Here is a 19,052-nt window from a genome sequence, read left to right as displayed (position 1 = left end):
AAAGCTCACTAACTTCAGCATCGAGCTTCCAACTAATCCCTGGGTTTGCTGCTTGTGCAAACTTTCTCCTACAAGAATAAGAGCTTAAGCCAATGGGAAGCATTGACTTTCATAGCTGTTAGGTCAGGCCCTGTTGCTGCTAAGTTTGTGCCAAAGCTTGCCTACATCTTCAGTAGGTGTCCCGGTTCTCCTTTGGTTGTACACCAAGATAGGGAGCAGCTGTCCCTGCTTCAGGACTAGAAGGGAAAGGTCGAAGGTGGAGCCTGAACACCATAGAAAACTAGGAAGACATAGCTTTTTATCTGTGGAACATTCCAAGCTGGTACTTTAATATATTCACAACCCTGTGCTTTTTACAAAATTCAAAGGCGTTTTTATTGTACAAAATTTCACAATGAAAACTACCAGCCAGTTTCTTACATAACTGCTTTAAAAAATAGAATTATACACCTGTTTGTAGTGTGTTAATTTTGACATTCACTAGCTGGGAGAAACAGAAATGGAGCAGCAATTTGACTCTGAGTTATTTACCTGGACAGGATTTGGTTTGACCTCTATTTCTTTTATGTGCCTTAATGTACGGTTCCTGGCATTAACAGAAAACCTGCTATCACTCCTCCTGAAGCCATTGAACCCCGTTAGGAGGTCAGGCTCCCACTGTTGGTGAGCTTCTCTTCACTTCAAAAGGGTGAATCTGCTGTCAGAGTACGGGGCGTAACATATGTCAGTGACAGCTTTTAGCAACGAGAGAGGCTGGCCACGTTAAACCCATCACAGAATGAGGGTCTACGTAACTCTGCTTGCAGCCAGTCCTCTAGACCATAATCTCTTTTTAGGGAGAGACAGTGGACCTCTGATGTGAACAGCGGCCCAGGACTACATTCCCTATGTATTGTTTTACACTGGTATCTTTAAGACGCCTTTTTGCTGTCCGACCTCCTGTGACCTTTAAAAATAGACAAATTTTTTTTTTTTGCATTGAAATGCAAGTGTATGCAGTGAGTTCCCAACAGTTTCCCTTAGAAGTATAAACATTTCAGTCCAATGGTAGCTGGTTGAAATTCATTCTCCAAGATTTCTCTTTTAAAAAGTGTTCACCCCAGAGATGAATCTCTTCACATTAAACCCAGTTAAATATGTATTGCACGTGAGGGACAAATTTCTCCTCTTTGAGTTGAACTGTGGACCTGTGACCTTCTGAGCAGATCTGGGTAACATATAGCGCAGCAGCTGTTTCACACCTGATATTTCTCTTACATCCCTCGTGGGTATTAAGCGCTAAGACTAATTAACCTCATTTACCTCCTGTGTGTTGCTCTAGTGGCTGGAGCAACGTACCACTAGCGAAGGGAGGTATCCAAAGAGGTTCCTACCACCAAGGCCTTTGGTTCCCATGGATAGCTGTGGATTTTCTAAATGGTGGCCATAATCACAACAGACATGAACAATGATTTCCTTTTTTAGCTGAATTCTCATGGGAAATTTGCAACCAACTTCAAGGACTGAAAAACTGTTTATTGGCCCGCCCTGGCGTTGGCTTGTATGATTTAAGCTTAAGAAGGGTTAGGAGCTGTTATGTCTAACCAGTTAGGAAAAAGCAAAGCTCATAGCTCAGAGCAAAATATCTCATGGAGGCACAAAACTTTGAGAAGGGCTTTCCTGCTCAGTTGATGTCATCAATGACTGTCATAAAAAGGTGATTCAGTTGCAATGCTCGATTTGTATAAAGCCTTTCTGCGAAGGCAACATCGCAAAATATCTCTGAGCATAGTGAAAAGCCTCAGGTCCCTCAAAACAGCAGCAGGGCTTTGCAGTGGCCCTTTCTACCACTGTATTAACTTTCTAAGCAGATCTGCTTGTGAATGAAGCAAGTGCAAAACACGACAGATTCTCCTTTCAGTCCCTGCAACCCAGAGCACTGTAGGGGTGCAGTTCAGGGGCGCTTTGAAACTGTCTTAAAATCCACAGTTAAAGATCAAAGATGAGAATTTTACCCTTCATTTCTACACACCGGCAGTGTGGCACCTGATTTCTTCGGTTTTCAAGGCATTTTGTGTTCCTATGCTTTAAACTGATGGTTAAAGTTTTGCCTGCGGAAGCAAAAAACTGAACCCACGCCAATGATTATCACCGATAAAACCAACACAAATGTTAATATAATAAGGAAGTTGATTTTCTTTAGATCCTCTTTTTCACAGTCTTCTGGTCTAATGTTCCCAATGTGCATTTCTTCCTGGTACCCAAAGTCCTGAGTGTACTGGCATGTTAAGTGCTCCACGTTCGGGATCTGGACATTTTTGTTCTGGATCATTGATGAAAGCCAGATGTTTCCACAGCAGTTGAGTGGGTTCCCAGTGAGATACAAGTTTTTAAGGGAATTTTCTAATGCTAAAATATTGCTGCTCTCTAATGTACTGAACCTATTGTTCCGTAGGTCCAGAACTTCCAGTGGAGAATCACTACCCCACTTAGGCAGCCAGTTCAGCTGGTTTTCAGAGAGGTTTAAATGTTTAAGGTGACTAAAACAAGGCAAGTCAATATTTAAATCTGTCAGCCTATTACCTTGTAAATACAAATATTCCAGAGACTTTTCCAGTCCTGATAATGCTTTAACCTCTATTTTCAATCTGGGGTTCATGGAGAGATCCAAGACAATCAGAGAAGTCTTGTAGAAAGTGTATGCTGGTAGGATGTTCAGCATGTTGTCAGCGAGATACAAGTACTGAAGGGCAGGAGAATCAACAAATGATACGCAGCCACTTTCCTCTCCAGCAAGTCTTTGCTTAGCTAATCCTGAGTACATGCTGCAAAGGCTGATATTATTGCTCTGTAGATTAAGTAGTCTGAGGCTAGGAAGACTTGAGAAGATATCAAATTGCAGGGCCTGAAGATGGTTGTTTTGAAGATAGAGCTCCTTTAAACCTGACAACGTGCCAGCATCTAGGAGAAGGTTGTGCAGAGCATTGTAGCTTAAGTCGAGGACAGTTAGGGAGATCAATGCACTGTCATAATTTACTGCAAATGCCTGAAGACAGTTTTTACTGAGATTAAGGGTGTGAAGGGACAACATTGATTCAAAGAAATCATCTGGAATGGATTTGATTTCATTATAACTTAAGTCTAAATATACAAGCTGGGATAAATAAAGAGAACTTTTGTTTCTACTTTGCTTCTGATCAAGAAGATGAAAAGGAGCATCTAGCCATTCATTTTCCATATAGTCCATTTTATTATGAGGGGATTCAGCAGTGAGCTGGATTAAATTCTTTGATAAATTCAGGGTTACCAGTTTATTTACCTGGGGAAAGACTGGGAAGTGAAGCAGTTTGTTTTCACTCAGATCCAAACATCTTAAGCTATATTCATCATCTGACTTTGTGGTGAGGAAGGTCTCAATGCTATTCCTGCTAAGGTCAAGTATCTCCAGCTGCCTGAGGTTGAAATCAGAGATGCAAGTAATTGAATTCATGGAGAGATTGAGTTTGGAAAGGTTCACTAGAGCCTCAAAAGCACCTTCTTCTATTTCCATGATGATATTGCTCTGAAGATCTATCTCCACAAGATTGGGAGACCCCTGAAACATCTTGTGTGAAATTGTTATAATACTGTTGTCTGCCAAGGAAAGATACCGTAGTGCTGGAGCTTGTTTAATGAAATACTCAGCCATCCCGTTGTACAGACTGTTGTGCGACAAGTCCAGTATTTCCACCTTGGGTAACAGTCCAATCCCTTCTGTCCCATTCTGAGCAAGCTCATATAAGTGATTGTTGGCTAAATTTATTTCCAGCAAACTCGTCATGTGTGCAAAGACTCCAGGCGTGATGAGGCTTATCTGGTTAGAGCTTAAATCCAGGCACTGGAGGGAAGTGTAGAATGATAATGGCATTTCAGGGATGCTTTGAATCAGATTTCCAGACAGATCTATTTTGTTTACATTCGGATGGAGCTCGCGAGGGATTTGGTGGAGGTCTTTGTTGTGGCAAAATGCCTGCAAGTTTGCCTGCCAGAAAAAAAGACAGAAAAGGGGATGTCACGTGACAAACAAAAAACATCTTTACATGAAATATAAGGAACATAACATTCAGCATCCAGGCAGGCCCTTCTTCTGAAACACTGATCGCCCTCTTTTCTCTGAGCATTCAGACAGCAAGAACAGCAATCCTAACAATTTTTTGTAGTTAACAGCACTCATTTAATTTTAAAAACATTTATGATTTACAACAGTAGAGAGCTTTATCTGCATGTGATACCTACTAATTGTTCTCCTTTTTGTACCTTTCTCCTGGGCTCACTTTAATAGTCCCAAGTGGAGGAGTTTTGCCCTCTTTCCACTGCAATCAAGCACCTTTTCCTCGCTTCTGTTCTGTTGTTTAATTTTCTTAGCTTCAACACTGTATAAGATTTCAACAACTCTACTCACAATAGTAAGTAGTACTTAGAAGATCCTCACTCCGTTGGCAGCATAGGTCCCAAAGCAAGGAGGTGGAGAAACATGTAAGGATCCTATAGCACAAAACCCATCTCTCTCCTTAGTCACACCCACAGATATTTGATCACGTCTGCCTTTAGCCATGGCTTAGTTAAGCAACGCATCTTTAACCAAATAGGTCATTCAACAGCTGAAACCTTTCTGATGAAAATCTCCAAACTCTTCCTGCTTTTACCATCCATGTTCATCCTTCTCCTAAGGCAACAGTTCCCTTCTTGTATGGGGAGTGTGCCTTATGGAACCACCCACACAAGACATCCATGATGCAACACGGAAAGGACAAATTACGTAAAGCCAGCTTTTGAGGGGAAAAAAAGCTGTGATGTGCCACAAGGGTCACGCCTTTTCAGTCCAATTCTCAGCAACAGGGTAGAGAAAAAACCCAAGTGCAAAAGTAAAATTCATCTTCTAGATGCATGTCTGTTTAATTGCAGCTAGGATTGACTTTGTGTCCAAAGCAAAATTTGGAGTGCGTGTATATAAGGAACATTGGAAACATGAACATGATCATCCTTGCATAAATGTCAAGCTGTATTTTGTTATTAAGGAGAACATACAGCAGCCAGAGGAAGTGGAATGCGAAAGGCTTAGGCAGCATTTAATTTACTGGAGGAAAACTCTTGTTATGAATGTATTTGGGTGACTGGGTCATGTACTGTTTGTAGAAAGATCAGAAAGAAAAAAAAAATAAAAAAAATTTGTTGATTCTTAACTTCTGTGAAGAAGCAGAATCCAGATTCCATGACGCAAAGCTTTTCAGATGTTAGAGAAAAGTTAAAAGTAAAATGTATTAAAACCCATCTGTTTCATGTGAACTTTTATGTGACTGAAGTGGCAGGTCTGTTCAGAAGTGGGGCAATAGTCAGCATTTTGTGAATCTCTTTTGCATCATGTGAGTTTTGGAGACGGCACAAAAATGTGCCAGAGGAGTGTAAGTGCTCATCCAAACTCTAGATATACACAGACTGCTCCACAGTCCTTTCCATGACACATCTTTCCCAAAGACCCCAAGTAAATGTCCTATTAAAACCTGAGTCCTCTCCTTTTTTCCCTCCAAATCACTCAAAATTCACCCAGATAAATAAATTAGAAAAAAAGAGAAGGGAATTTTCTTCCTGACATTATTTCTTTCCTGCAAAGCCACTGTAGAATTGCTTATTTTGAGCTAAAATGTGCACAGAGCTGAGCTTAGCTCTGAGGCTCAGGAACGGAGCAGGAAGTCTCTCCTTCATTTTGTGGAAGAGGGAGAAACCAGAAGGATGCAAAAATCCAGAGTGAAAACGCAGCAGCTGCTTTGCAGCCTGAGGCAAATGCCAGGTTTCTTCCCACACTTTGAGCCAGATCTCAACAAGTGTTGGGCACCCTCCGTTCCCTCTGGGCACCCAACACCATAGCAAAGTCCTGATCCAACTGCCCTCGGCGTCAGTCGGCTGGTTTGCACTGAAGTCAATGGGAGAGAGGTCGGTCCCAGTTCACCATGTATCTTGCAGGACTGGGCCTTTAATCTGTAGCCACTGAACCCTCCCAGGGATAAAACCAACTGATAAAATCTATACCTCCCACTGTCTGCCATTTGTTCCTATAACATTTCTCCTCCCATTTTTAACTTTCATTCCTCTTCACTGACTATTTTGATCCTCACTGAATTTCTTATCTAGTCTGTTCTGCACCATCTTTCTTCCCCTGAGGCTCAAACTGCATGAATTTTATTCTCATCGGCACTAGGAAGAAAAGATGAAGCACGTCTCAGTGGGTTGGAGCAAACAGCATCTGTTTGCTTGTGTATCTCCCCTCCCCCCCACCCCGTAGCCCAGTGGGTTGGTAGCCTGAGGCTGGAAAAGAGTTTTTTTCCAGCCTCATGTTCTGACTTCTTAATCTCTGTCGATGCTGCTGCCAGCTTGTTTGAAGTCCATTGGCAAGAAGTACTGGAGGGTGGGGAGTGTTTGGTCCCTTCTGTGTCTGGTTCCATTCAGGTGCTGGTGAAAAAATGACCCAACAGCTCAAAAGTTGAGCATCGCTTGGATTCTGACTCCGATTCTTCGCTGCTCAGCACTGGGTGGAAGTTGTCACCCACCTTAGTAAGAACCCTACAAACACAGCATCTGGATCCAAGCATCCACCTGTGTTCTCCCATATCAACTCATGAGTGTTTGAACCAAAGAATTTGGGATGGAGCCACTTGGCATCAACTCGCACGTGCACGGTGTCCATCCTAGAAGAGCTGCCCAGGTGGAGGCTCAGCTATACAACAAAACCTTAGCGATTTGCCGAGGTACCACGTATCGGCTGGCCAGTACACATGCGTTCTTGCACAACCTCGATGCAAGATAATATATAATGTGCCGAAAACCCTTCCCTTCTATGAATTATTTGAAAGTTCCTCTCTCCCAGTTAACATGAATTAGCAGAAATATCTTTGGGAAGTAAGACATGAACTAGTGGAAAAACCTCTCTTTGCATGTCAATATGAGGTAGGAAGAACCTCCTGACATTTAAGCTATGCCTTGTTGTTGCTCAAATGGGCAGATGCATGGTGACTTGTATAATCACTGCAGCTCACTTACATGTCAGGGGCCTGGTGGGGACTGTTGACTTCCTAAAACCTCTTTCACAAGACTTCGGTTCAATGACAAGAGCACCAGCAGTGAGTCAGAGAGGGGCACAGGTTTCTGATTCATGACTCTTCCAGCAGATCTGGGATGAAAGTTTTCACTTCTAAGCCTTTACTATTCTAAAGGTGTCGCCACAGAGAAAGTACCATGTAAAACAGCGAGGTTGTGATGAAAAATCATCACATGAAGTAAGCAGGACTCCTGGTGGACCCTTCAGCTAATCCAGTAGCTGCCTCTTTCTTTAAGCTGTGTTTGGCTCTACACCCTCCTCCTTCCCTTGGACCAAACACCCAGCGAAGGAAGAGGAGCAAAGCTCCATCGACATTAGCGACGCTGAGCCGTTAATTTATACCAGATGAGCATCCCAGCCTCTGACAGCAACAAGTTTTCTGTCGGGCCAAATTTTTCCCAGACTCCTTGAGTAAAGCCTTGGGTTGTTGGCTCGATGCAAGCAGTTTACAGTGGCGTGGTGGAAACAAGCATGTGTTTACTTCTCAGCAACAAGCCTGATCTGTGACCCATCAAGAAATGGGATGGGGCGAATCTGCTTGGATTATTGCATGTCTCGCCCAGCCTTCATGTGACTATGATACATGGGACCCAAGCCGTCATGTTTACAGTGGCTTCATCAGTCTTCCCTCTCCAGCCAATGAATTGAACTACCCAGTCACCTTCCCAAGATCTTTTTATATATACTAGGTCTTAATTTCTCTGGAATTCAGGAAGCGCGGCAATACAGAAGGGTGGGCAGGAATGGAATGAGTCCCATAAGGGAGATGTGTACAGCTAGCAAATTATTTTTTTTTTCCTATTTTGGAAATTCTTGAGGATTTGCACTGAACAGCTTCAACGCTTTAAAAAAATAAAAAGTAGTTAAGTATTTTTAAATGGCCTGTTACAGTCAGAAGCACTTGGATAGGGAAGGGAGAAAGTTCAGCTATGAATAATATTTATAACATTGTACCAGGTGCTTGCAAAAATTCAAGGACCAAATTTTGTACTAGAGTGAGAGGCTTTGTCACTTCTTTCACCTCCAGCAGAAGTTAGGGACCTCTCCCTGGCAACAATGCTGTGTCAGGGCAGAGGAGGTCAGTCTCCCTGTTATTACAAAAGGGCTGGTATAGGTGTATTTCACAGAAGATGCTTTATTTAAAGCACAAAGAACTCAGGCCTGATATAAAGGAGTTGATTTTAGGTCTAAGTTCTTTCACTGTCTCAGCCACAGATCCCTTGCACAGTATTGGGGAAATCAGGTCCAATTTATTTTAAGCAGCTCCCCCTTAGAAAGAAACAGGGATAATGACCCTTGTTTTTCCCCCACCTTTTAGGTGCTGTCACTACAACAAGGACATAGCCTGAGACCAGACTGCTGAGCATCCACTAACCCAGCAAAGCCCACCTCTGCCACCATGGAGAGCCTGGTCCTGGGGGCATTTGCCTTCTCAGAGGGCATAGCTATTTGTGCAGTGCCTGTAACAAGGGGGTCCCAACCTCATCCGGGATTTCAAGGGGCCTGAGCAGGGAGGCAGCCTTACCATTTCACAGGACTTCCCCTCTGCGGGCTGATCGTTAGAGGTCCCTCTGTTCACCGCTGCCAGGAAGAAGATGATGTACAGTTTCATGGTTCTGCAGGTAAAAGTAATTATGGTTAGATTTCGAACGTGACACAGTGGTCGACGAGTGCAAAAGCTGGCACCAGGTCATCATCTAACACGGGGAAGCACCCCGCAATGCAGTAAATGAACCCACCTCTGAGCCTGCAGCACTTACAACCTGCCTATGAACCTTTGCATCCCTTTGAGCCTGGTCAGAAAAAGAGATGTTCATCTGGGGACTTCAAAGGAAGGTCCAAGGCATTTCATCGATTGCCCCAGTGTGATTTCAGCGGCTACCTAGATGATACTCAGGCCACCCGATGAAGTCCAGGGCCTCAAGCTGGGCAGCGTGTCTGGCATCATGGAGGAAGGCAACTGCTGGAGACTGAGTTGCCTTCATTCTCCTCATAGAGGCAGCTCAGGTACTTTCAACTAGGCTGGAGTTTTGGGGTGCCAGGTCTTGAGAAAAGTGGATGGGTGCCACTCAGAAACAACAAGTATTGGGAACAGTTTCTACTTCCATCCACAACATTTTCCACTCCTCTCATCCCAAAGTGTCAAAGAGCTTTTATACACTCATCCAGATTTGTTGAATTAATATAAACAGCTTAAAGAACGAACTGAGAACTTTTCGTCCAAATGTTAGTTTTCTATTTTATACATCCCAGGTATGGGCAGGCTTTTAAATACATTTGAAAGCAGATCCCTTACAAAAGGACAGTTATAAAATGGAATGGATTTGTGTGAAACGAAGGATTCCTCAGAGTTTAACTGTTTGGAAAGAACTCCAGAAAAAGAGCATAGAAATAACCGCAAAAGCAGCAAACGCCACTGGGAGGCCTGTCACTGGGCAATGGGAGAAAAATGCAAACAAAGCCAAAGGAAAGCATTTGTCCTTCAAACAGCTTGTTTCTAGATGGACACTAATGAGGTCACCACTGATGTGAACTCCAGATATCACTTCTTTGTGACACGCCTCTGTCGCCAACATGCTGAATCTGACTGTATTTGTGTGGCTTCTCGCAGGCAGATCTGAGCTGGTCCTGCCCGCACCCAGAGCCAGCTCCCAACTGGAAGCCATGCAGCACTGCCTAGCTAGCACTGCTCGTAAGCCTTTCCAGGAGGAAGCCTGCATCTGGCAAGCTCCAAATGCGCACCAATCCCATGCATATGTGCCGCCAAAAACCAGCATCAGTGTACCGTTACTCAGCGGCTTCCACCCACAGAGCATCAGGAGGCTGGAAACAAAAGATATGGGATCATTCCCAGCTGGTGGAGATCCCTCTGCTTAGTCACTGTTTGAGGGGTGCAGCTGATGGCAACGCTTCTGCGCAGCAATGGCAACTGCAGAACAGCAATGCCAGCGGGTTCACTACGGGAACCAGCGCATCCCTCCGCTTCCCAACCAGAGAAAAGAGTTGTGTAATAGGAAGAGAGAAACTGGGGAGACTTAGACCACAGCTACTCTATTTTCAAATTGCACATTCCTTCCAGTCCAGGGAAACAACTAGTGATGGATGATAACCTGGGACCCCAAGGTGAAAGATCTTAGAGTTTGTCTTTGTGGCTCAGAAGTCAGTTTCCCCCCTCTAAAACAAGACCAAGGATGCTCATTCTCGACCCTTTTAATTATTGTTTGCAAAATACACTGAAATCATCCTATAGAACGAGGAATTGCTGATACGACCATCTATAATGTCTCTGTCATTCCCCCTCTGCTCCTCATTGCCCAGGCTTAGGGGAGTGAGTGCCTCCTCTAAGGAGGAGAAAATGAGTTTTATCATTTGGGTATCAGTTTGCTGGCACTGAGAGAAAAGACAAACATACTGATGATTACAAGACTTTACTCAGAGCCCTCAAATGGAAATCGTTTCTGTTTAAATCCAATGCATTAAGCTGACAAAGTCTCCATTAATATCACCCACAACAGGGCACCACCCTCATGGGCAGCATGTGTCCCGTGTGCTCTGCCATGTCGTCTCTTGTCACACTGCCAGTTCAAAAAACGGTCCCTTCACTTCCTGAATGACAAACCTGATGCAATCTGGGTTCTTTACATGCTTCGAAACTTCCTAAATTATGTTTATAAAGCGACTGGGAAATTGATGTATTTGAATGCAAAAACCTGATTTAATGGCACGCTGAGCAAGACAGGGGTATAGTAAGCAAGGACCCTGTCCCTCAAAGTGTTTGAGGGTGGCTGTCACACCCTGAAGCACTAGGACGTGGTGGTCTTTTCCAATATAAGACCACATGGACTCCGTCCAGAGGAGGGTAAGTCACTCCTCCTGGTACAGCACAACCCCCTTGCTCATGGAGATTCCCTTCCCAAGGTGATATTCAGCTTAGCTGAAGAGCTTTTCCCTGCCTAGGTTTTCTCTGGACAACATTTAGACCCACCTTGTGTGTCACAGCACTGTGTCCCCCACCTCTCTGGCCTGTGGGAAGGTCTCAGATGCCCACCACCCTCTCCCAGTGCAGAGCAAAGGGCTCACAGGACCCCTGTTGCCCTGGTGTCAGAGAGCATCACGACTAAACCCTGCCTGCTGGCACTGGCACTGATGGCTCTAACCACAGCTTACAAAAACAGCCTGGGAGTAACAGCAACTTGACCTAAAGGAGCTTTTAGAGGCTTTCCCAGAGTTGAAGCAGCTTTGTGCTCGGTGCCAGTTTGCTCCCACTGGCAGCTGTGATAAAAATCCCAGCATACCTCAGAGCAGGGCTGATCTCTGAACCACATTCAGTGTCACACCTTTCCATCAGGGTACTTCAAAATTACCCAGCCCCATCCAGAGCTGAAAAATATACGTGAGTTCAGTGAGTAACTCCTCCAAGGAATCTTATTAAGTGGGTTAAATAATTTAAATCTAGAAAAAACATGGTACCCAAACCACGTCAGCATGTCCACTTAACAGACGGGAGGGCAAAGGCAGAGGAGAGCAATGATTTGCCCCAAGACAGATTTGAAACCATGGAAGAACCAGGGCTTAATCCCAGTTTCCCCAGTTCCCACACCAGAACAATATTTGCCTCCATCTCTATTACAATATCAACCCTGAAACCACTTCATAGATGTTGCTTGTAGGTAACAACAGCAGCGCCTTCCAAATTTCCCCTAAAGGCAATTTTTGTTACTGCTTAGACAATTAACAGAAACATTCTCCTGTGCCAAAGAGAGGTTAAATACGAGCCAATACACAAAACACAAACCAAACTCCCCAGGGTCTGTTTCTTTTTCACACAAGACTCTCTGCTGCTGTGTTAGAGGCTTCAGGATTAGAAAGAGTGAATATTCCCCGTTTACCTTGTTTCAAGGGTTTCTCGCATCCCCAAACACTGCTTATCATGTCTTTAAAAAGCATATCCAGCTCTTCACAACCAGCTCAGTCCTGGTACCGATGAAATTGTTCTTCAGCTTCGGTTTCACCCATGCGGGACATCAAAAGGCTCACTGGTAACTTCATAATGAAGGACTTTTCAGGGAAATAACCTTATTTGGGACAGTGTCTGCTTTAAATTATGTTGCTTGTCTTCCTCCGGACTCCTCTCCGGGCTCTTGCTGGGTCCTAGCCACCGCTGTGCTCCAGACGGAGTCAGCTACTGTGCGACATCCTGAAGCCCTTGCTCGGGGCAGGCGTTGAGAAACAAGGGGGCTTTTTGCCAGAGAAACTGTCAGGATCGGGCCACGGGTTTGCTCAGGGGAATAAGTGACTTATCGTTGCCGATGCCGCTGTTGAGCTGCGTGCGTGGTGCAAGGCGGCGTGTTTACTTTAGGGGTTTGTGTCCGCGAGTTACATTCCTGGAGGGTTGCAGCCTCCTACCCCTGCACCTAAATCACTCTCTGCATCGTTAGGGAAACAGCACTTGAGGATGAAAGGTTTCAGATTCATGGCTGATGAATATAAAAGCCCTGAATCTGGAAACCTGTCCTGGAAGAAACAGCTCTTTACAGAGGTCCCGCTGATCAGAGCGGGATAGCAATCTGCCGGCAGGATGGGGGTCCGGTGTCAGCTACAACGCACCTGACTGGAAGGGTTTTCATGGCACGAGGCAGGAATGAGGGACCCTGGCAAAGGCAGAGGGGTCCGAACATCTGGATGAGCTGCTGAATTTTTGGCAGCAAGTACATAGTGCTGAAACCTCCGGACCTGCTAGGAAAAATTCCCATTGCAGAAGGGGTGCTTTTGCCATGCAGAAGAGGATTTCAGATTGCCTGCAAGCTCAGCTTTTTATTTATTATTTTGTGCTGCCCTCTAGGGCTGGAGCAGCTGTCTAATTGCTGGTTTCCTCACTTCCTTTTGCTAATTAAGACCTGCTTCTGGAAAACTCGCCTTTACATAGATTTCCCCGTCGCTGTCTCTGAACCTCTCAAGCCCGAACTGTTGCAATGCACTTTTCCCATGGTTGAAATCATACGACAAAGACCTGGGCTCTGAGCATCTCTTTTGCTTTCTAATGCACCCTGAAACGAGAGGCATAAACGCTATGAAGAGACAGCAGCATGCGTGCGGGCAGGCGAGGGCATGATTATGTGCAATGGGTAGAAAAATCCACGTTCAGCTCTCAGAGGAACAGTCTGCCGGGGAGATTATCACAACCCCGGACAGTTTCCCCTTGACTGGGCTTCATCAGACTAGTTTTGATCACCTTCCCCCAAGCACGTAGTGTCTTGAGCTTCCCTTGGTCGGAGCTGGCTGCAGCGCTGTTTTTCACTTGATCCCTTTGGCACGCTCCCTAGAGCCAAGCTCTCCATCTGCAGTCGCCTTGGGGTAAGCAGGAAACTCATGCTGAAGCTAGGGAACCCTGTGGTGTCCAGAAGTTTAAATGCCTTTTGGATGCTCTGGGTTTAGAGTTTGCCTCGTCAGCAGCGTGCAACGGCACTTGCAACGCACAGACACTTTCGCAAGGAAAACCTCAAAAATGTGGGGTCTTCAAGAGAAGAAAAATACTTCTAAATTTTTTTAAAATAGGATATTTTGGTTTGATTTGGAGATGGAACACAAATATCATGCCTGTAATGAAGAGCAGTGAGTGCCTCGGATGACTGCAGCTTCACATTTTCCTACACCTGGATGTTCAGAGCACTTTGGGAAGTTTGGATTCACAGGGGTAAAAATAGCAGGGTTTTTTGTTTTGTTGGTGGTACTTTTTAAAAAAAGCCAGCTCTGCTCCTCAAGCTGTTTTACCGAGTGGCCGAGCAGCTGTGCCAGCTGAAGTGTGAAAAAGAGCCTGGACAGAAACAAATGCCAAAGCAGGAGGGAAGGGCATGCACTGATTCTGCTGCTCAGGACTTTGCTTCATTAAAACCACAGCCTTAGAGGGACACCAACCGCGCTGGGAAAGGTCAGCGGTGTCCTTACTATCTCTGCCCTTTCTTAAAGGGTATCTGAGAGCAATTAATTTCAAAGACCCTTAAGCATGTGGCTCACTTGCATTTTCAATATTTTCATGCTTTGGGCGGCCCAGAAGTTGATACCTTAAAGTGGTGTTGAGACATTAGCACAGTACGCGCTTGGTAGTCACGTCTGCGGAGCAAGGCTTGCCTCCATGGGACAGATTGGGTCATCTCCACTGGGAAAACTGGGAGTCAAGCTTTTTTGCCCAGCTGTACAAAATAACAAGGGCTGTCCCACCCCACTGATGCCAAAGGGTTTGCACCTGTGGCTCTGTGAAATCAGGCCCTTCCTGATTTTCCTGTGGTCTCCTCAGCAATCACCGCCTGCTCGGTTTCTGCCGACAGGATTTCACCCCACGTCACCCGAAGCCGGGGTTGGCGTGGGGATCAGGGCTGGTGGGGACCTCGTCAGACCTCCCCTCTCCTCCAAAGCCCCTTCCCAGCATGGCCCAGAGCAAACCCCAGCCACTGGCTCTCACGGGCTGGTCTGTAATCTGCTGGGAGTTCCCAAGGGTCTCGGATAATCAAGAATATGTCTTGACGATTATTTGTCTTGAACCTCCAGACCTTTTGGAGTCTGTCCATCCAGAATGCTGCTGCTTTCTAAGGCACTGCTTTTAGGGATGAGTTCTGTGTCGAGCTGCATGAATCAAACTCTCCAGAGAAGTAAACAAAACAAGCCCCCACCTTAGAAAGTGGGTCTGAACTGCAAGGGCAGGAGTGGGACAAGTATTGCTCCCTTTCGACCGGAATAGCTCCCTGGTGATTCATTCCACCAGGGAGCTGGAGACAACATTAATAGCGATCCTGTTAAAAAAATAAATAGCCCATGCCACCCTCAGCCACAGCCTTTGAGAAGGAGGCACAGCTCCAGCTCCTGAGACCCTACAACATCTCCAGGAGCTGCTTCGCCTGGTCTGGTTTGCTTGTGCCACCTGCACGGTGCTTGGTCTGTCATGAGCAGATGCAGCCGCCTGCCTTTCTGGTGTGCAGTCCACGCATCAAAATAAGAACTCCTACATCTCCTGTAATCCCAGCGTGGCTTTTCTCCTGTCCTTTGAAGCTGCTGCCTTCCTTCTCTCTCTCTCTGCCCTCTCTCCTTGCGCACCTCTGTCAAGTGTGCAGCCAACAGCATTTCCCCACCAAAAATTAACCCTTCCAGTTAAGGACACAAAGGGTTTAGCCACTTCCACTGATTTATGCACCTTTTTTCCTGCTCCTCTCTCCAGAAGAGAACACGTAAATGAATGAGAATTGCACGAAACCCACCAGCCCGGAGACTGTGTGAGCGAGGGGCTGGGCGAAGGGACAGCAGCAGATGGGAAAAGGAAAACACTTCCGTCAACAAAAACTGACGTAAACTAGCATTTGCAGATTAAACTATACGAGTATGAAATTCTCTCCCAGGAGAACAAAATTCCCAGAGAAACTCAAACCCAGGGACCAAATCAGAACCTTTTCTCACCAGCTTTAGTCTAAGCACAGAAAAAAAGAGAGAAATATTGACTTTTAATACAGCAATTTTTCTTTTACTGACAGTGGAGTCAGTGTTTGAGAAAAGGTGTACTCGATTCATAAAATGAAGGAAAATTATTTCTGATAGATTTGACTTGCATGATTCTGATACCCCCCCCCCCCGAATCCATCCATCACTGTATTAGTAAAAGGCCAAGCACTCATGCAGTCACTGAGCTGTAACCATCTGCTTGAAAAAGAGGTGCCTCATTGTCAATTTTTGTTATTGAAAACCAAAGGATTTCAGCATTTTAGAATAATAAGATTATTTTTAGGTTGAAAGTATTACATCTTAGTAAAATGACAAATTTTCACTCTTGCCGAAATCCAAACTTTGGCTTCTATTTAAAGGAAACTTATGTAAAAAAAACCAACAGGGTTTGGCTTTAGAAAATTATCTGTGACTTTTATATAAACTAGAATTTTCTAAAACTTTACCATTTCCAAATATCGTCTAAACATCTCATTATAACGGTCCAGATGCAGCAAAACACTCTCAGCAAGTCATTGTTCACCCAAGGTGACATTCAAGCTGTCAGGATCTTAAGAGTAGAAAAATAACCATGTCATCTCACACCTCGTGCTCCAACAGGGAGAGTTCAATGACAGCACTGATAGTAAGAACAGCATTTTGCCCATTTTACCCGGGGACTGTGTGATTCGCCCAAGGCTATATTAGGATTCAGTGTCGGAGAGCTGGAAGCAGCGTTTAATCAGCGCACAGTGCTGATCTCTGCAGCACTCCTGGTTCAGAGCGCTATGATGCAGTAACACCATAAATAGACTAAAGTCCTGTGAAGAAAGAAAAAAAACAACCCCATCTCCCCATCTTCCATTACTGTAAACATGGAGAATAGTAACAAAGCAGGCATATGACAACTGTATTGTTATAAACTAACCGGTGCCTCCTTAACATAAAGGATCTAACTCGCTGCAGTGCAAGTCCCTGATGGATTAAATCTACAGCTGTGTGGATAGAGCCATCTACACAGTGTGTTTAGCCAGTCCTCAGGCTATTCGTAAACACAGTATATTTTATTTATACAGTACCTTCCTCATCTGTGTTATTTTTAAAGGCTGCAGCTCTAAGTCACCGGAGCCCCCGTCTCTCCCGCAGTCGAAAGCTCAACTTTCCAGCAGGCTCCCGGTTTCACACGCGTCTCCACGTACCTGCTCTGTGGCTGGAGGAGGAGGAGGAGGAGGAGGAGGTTTCGCCTCTGCTTGCAGCCTTCTGTCTCCCGGACTCTCCCAGCAGCCTTTCCAGCGCAAGCTGAGGAAGAGTTTCCTTGGGGAAGTCGTACCTCTGTTGCATGCCAGCTGACTAAAACTCTGCGAGCTCCGAGAGAAGTTTGAAGTCACAGGGAAAAAAAATACTCCCCATAGACTGGTCCCTGAATTCATTCCTTCGCAGTCATGAGCTCTTATATATTCCCAGGCTCCCATGAGCACGTGAATACATACCTCTGTAATAGTTTTAAAATGTGTGTGTCCTCTGCGCTTCTCTTTATTTTCCATTTCGTTCATTCAACCTTGGCTTATTTCCTGCAGTTTCTCAGCTGGTAATTACGCTTCTCTCGTATTGACACATGAAACAGTCTGTGAATACCACAAAAAATCCCCTCCACAGGCTTCGGGGGCACGTGCTTGTCTCTGAAGTTCGCTGTGCCTGTCCCACAGATGTGAGCGTGTGCTTTCAGCCACATGGACCTGCAGGTTCTCGGGGGTGGCATTTGCTGGGGCTGGGGTAAATGGGTAAATCATGGGGACTGAGCGGGCTGCAAACCCTAAACTCCAAGTCCTTGCAGGATGGGATGTGTAGGAAAAGGGTATGTTGGAGGGAAGCATCACAGCAGGACAAGCACATTGCGTTTGGTGTCCCGACAGCTCAGGTGTGTCTCTGCGGCACAGCAGTGGCATGGCCAAATGCACCCCTGGGGGAAAGGATAAATTAAATTTAATGCTTGAATGGGTAATAATATACATGCCTTCTAAAATGGGCAGTGGGATGGATTTTTGTTTCCCCTTCTTGGGTGTGAAATTCCCTTTCGTTTCAGAAGCAATGCTCTGGTGTATATCGGTGGGAGACCTTCACATTGCCCATGTTGTCTTCTTCTACTTCGAAGTGTCCTGATACCTGGGCAGGTGCCTGCTGGCTCCACGTGTTAGCTTCTGGGAGTTCAAACCTCCAACAGGGTTTTGCGAGCTCCCGAATGGGTGTCTTAGGACCAAACCAAGTCTTGGCTTCACCAGCCAGGACCTGACCTCCCCTGGGCCACCCCACCTAGGAGCTCCCGCAGGTACCAGGGACCACCGCAAACCTCCCTCCTTCTCCCCTAGGTGTATGAGGAGCACCTCCATGGAGTGACCCCCGCCTTGCAGGAGAGGTTCAGCTCCAGCATCGTGTGTTTTCCCCCTTTTATGCCGAGATGTGCAATGACGGCCAATCATTTTTACCAAAAAAAAATGGGGTGCTGAGTCTCTTCTCCTGGACAACATCAATTCTGTCCCGCTTTCCTAGATTTCCTTATTAAAATCAGATAAAAGCCATGTCCTTTTATACAGTTCCTGTGAGTCAGAGTTACTTCAGATCTGCAGCATACTGGGAGGCTCAAGATGAAAACGTCTACAGATGTGAAAGATGTGGTTCGTTAAATATCACAGTAAATATATTTTGCACATGTTGTTGCAATAAGTACGTAACAAGGACAATAAATTTAGTAGTAACATGTATATAATGATAAGGAAGTAGACAATAATGACTTTATTACTACAACAGCTATTGCCTGTGTACATGTATAGTACATACGTTTATTTCTTAAAGGCCAAATGGCTTACAATTAATAAGTAAATGGTTTCTCATTGACTTGTCTTGGCAACAGAAGCAGATCCTTTGGAGGAGCTCGCTTGTGTACAGCAGTCCCAAAACCTTGTTGGTGTCCTCAGAATGGTTCTTCTATGGGACATAATGGTCCCAAGAGTACAGGGCAGTACCAAGGAGTGAGCTTATGGTCTGAAAGCTGTACAGTCCCGACAACCCCATGCAATGTCTAAACTAGCTGTCCACTATCGCTCCATCTCGTGGCACCGTGCCTAGTGAATATGGCTGCCCTGTTTGGTTTGGCATGAGCTTGACATTGACATGTTGATGTACGCTTCCTCCCCAAGCCAAAACTCGCCCCTTAGTCTGTCCTAGTTTATTTGGCCAGGACTGATCCGCAAAGAGGGTTCACTGAAGCACAAGGATGTATCGTATCCCTTCCTGTCACCACACCAGGCCAACCTGATGGCCAACTTGATGTCACAGCAGCCTAGCCTGGAGGATAGCTGTGGACCTGCTTCTTAGACCTGGGGATCCAATTGTATTTTCCAGGTGGTACGTGGCTAGCTTACAGGAAAATGGCCTAGCACAGAAAGGGTAAGAGGTCTCCTGACAATAAATTTTAGGT

At 45.3% G+C, this 19,052-nt stretch overlaps 1 protein-coding gene across 3 annotated transcripts; it reads right to left on the bottom strand.

Annotated features, from left to right (window-relative positions):
• Window positions 1-296: 296 nt before the first annotated feature.
• On the bottom strand, window positions 297-17,291 carry LRRC32 (leucine rich repeat containing 32). 3 transcript variants are annotated; one of them, XM_064441527.1, is made up of 3 exons: window positions 16,777-17,291; window positions 8,637-8,727; window positions 297-4,000 (listed from the first exon to the last, which is right to left on the bottom strand). In XM_064441527.1, exons 2-3 carry the CDS (start codon window positions 8,721-8,723, stop codon window positions 2,060-2,062), a joined length of 2,028 nt encoding a protein of 675 aa, XP_064297597.1. In that variant the 5' UTR covers window positions 8,724-8,727; window positions 16,777-17,291; the 3' UTR covers window positions 297-2,059. The 3 variants fall into 3 exon arrangements, with proteins under 3 accessions (XP_064297597.1, XP_064297598.1, XP_009508141.2); XM_064441528.1 differs by lacking the exon at window positions 16,777-17,291 and adding an exon at window positions 16,657-16,769; XM_009509846.2 differs by lacking the exon at window positions 16,777-17,291 and adding an exon at window positions 12,001-12,831.
• Between the last annotated feature and the right edge of the window lie 1,761 nt (window positions 17,292-19,052).

Source organism: Phalacrocorax carbo, chromosome 1 (genome assembly GCF_963921805.1).
Source record: "Phalacrocorax carbo chromosome 1, bPhaCar2.1, whole genome shotgun sequence".
Lineage (NCBI taxonomy): Eukaryota > Metazoa > Chordata > Aves > Suliformes > Phalacrocoracidae > Phalacrocorax > Phalacrocorax carbo.
Note: the sequence above shows the minus strand (reverse complement) of the source record. Positions and strands in the feature narration are given on the sequence as shown.

What these genes read in the sequence shown, in the direction of transcription:
- LRRC32 (XM_009509846.2), bottom strand. Translation starts at nt 12,023, where the DNA reads ATGCGAGAAACCCTTGAAACAAG. An exon ending in CGAGAAACCCTTGAAACAAG is followed by an intron (nt 8,728 to 12,000) that starts GTAAACGGGGAA and finishes TTTTACCTGCAG; the next exon opens with AACCATGAAACTGTACATCA. An exon ending in AGGGGAAGTCCTGTGAAATG is followed by an intron (nt 4,001 to 8,636) that starts GTAAGGCTGCCT and finishes TTTTTCTGGCAG; the next exon opens with GCAAACTTGCAGGCATTTTG.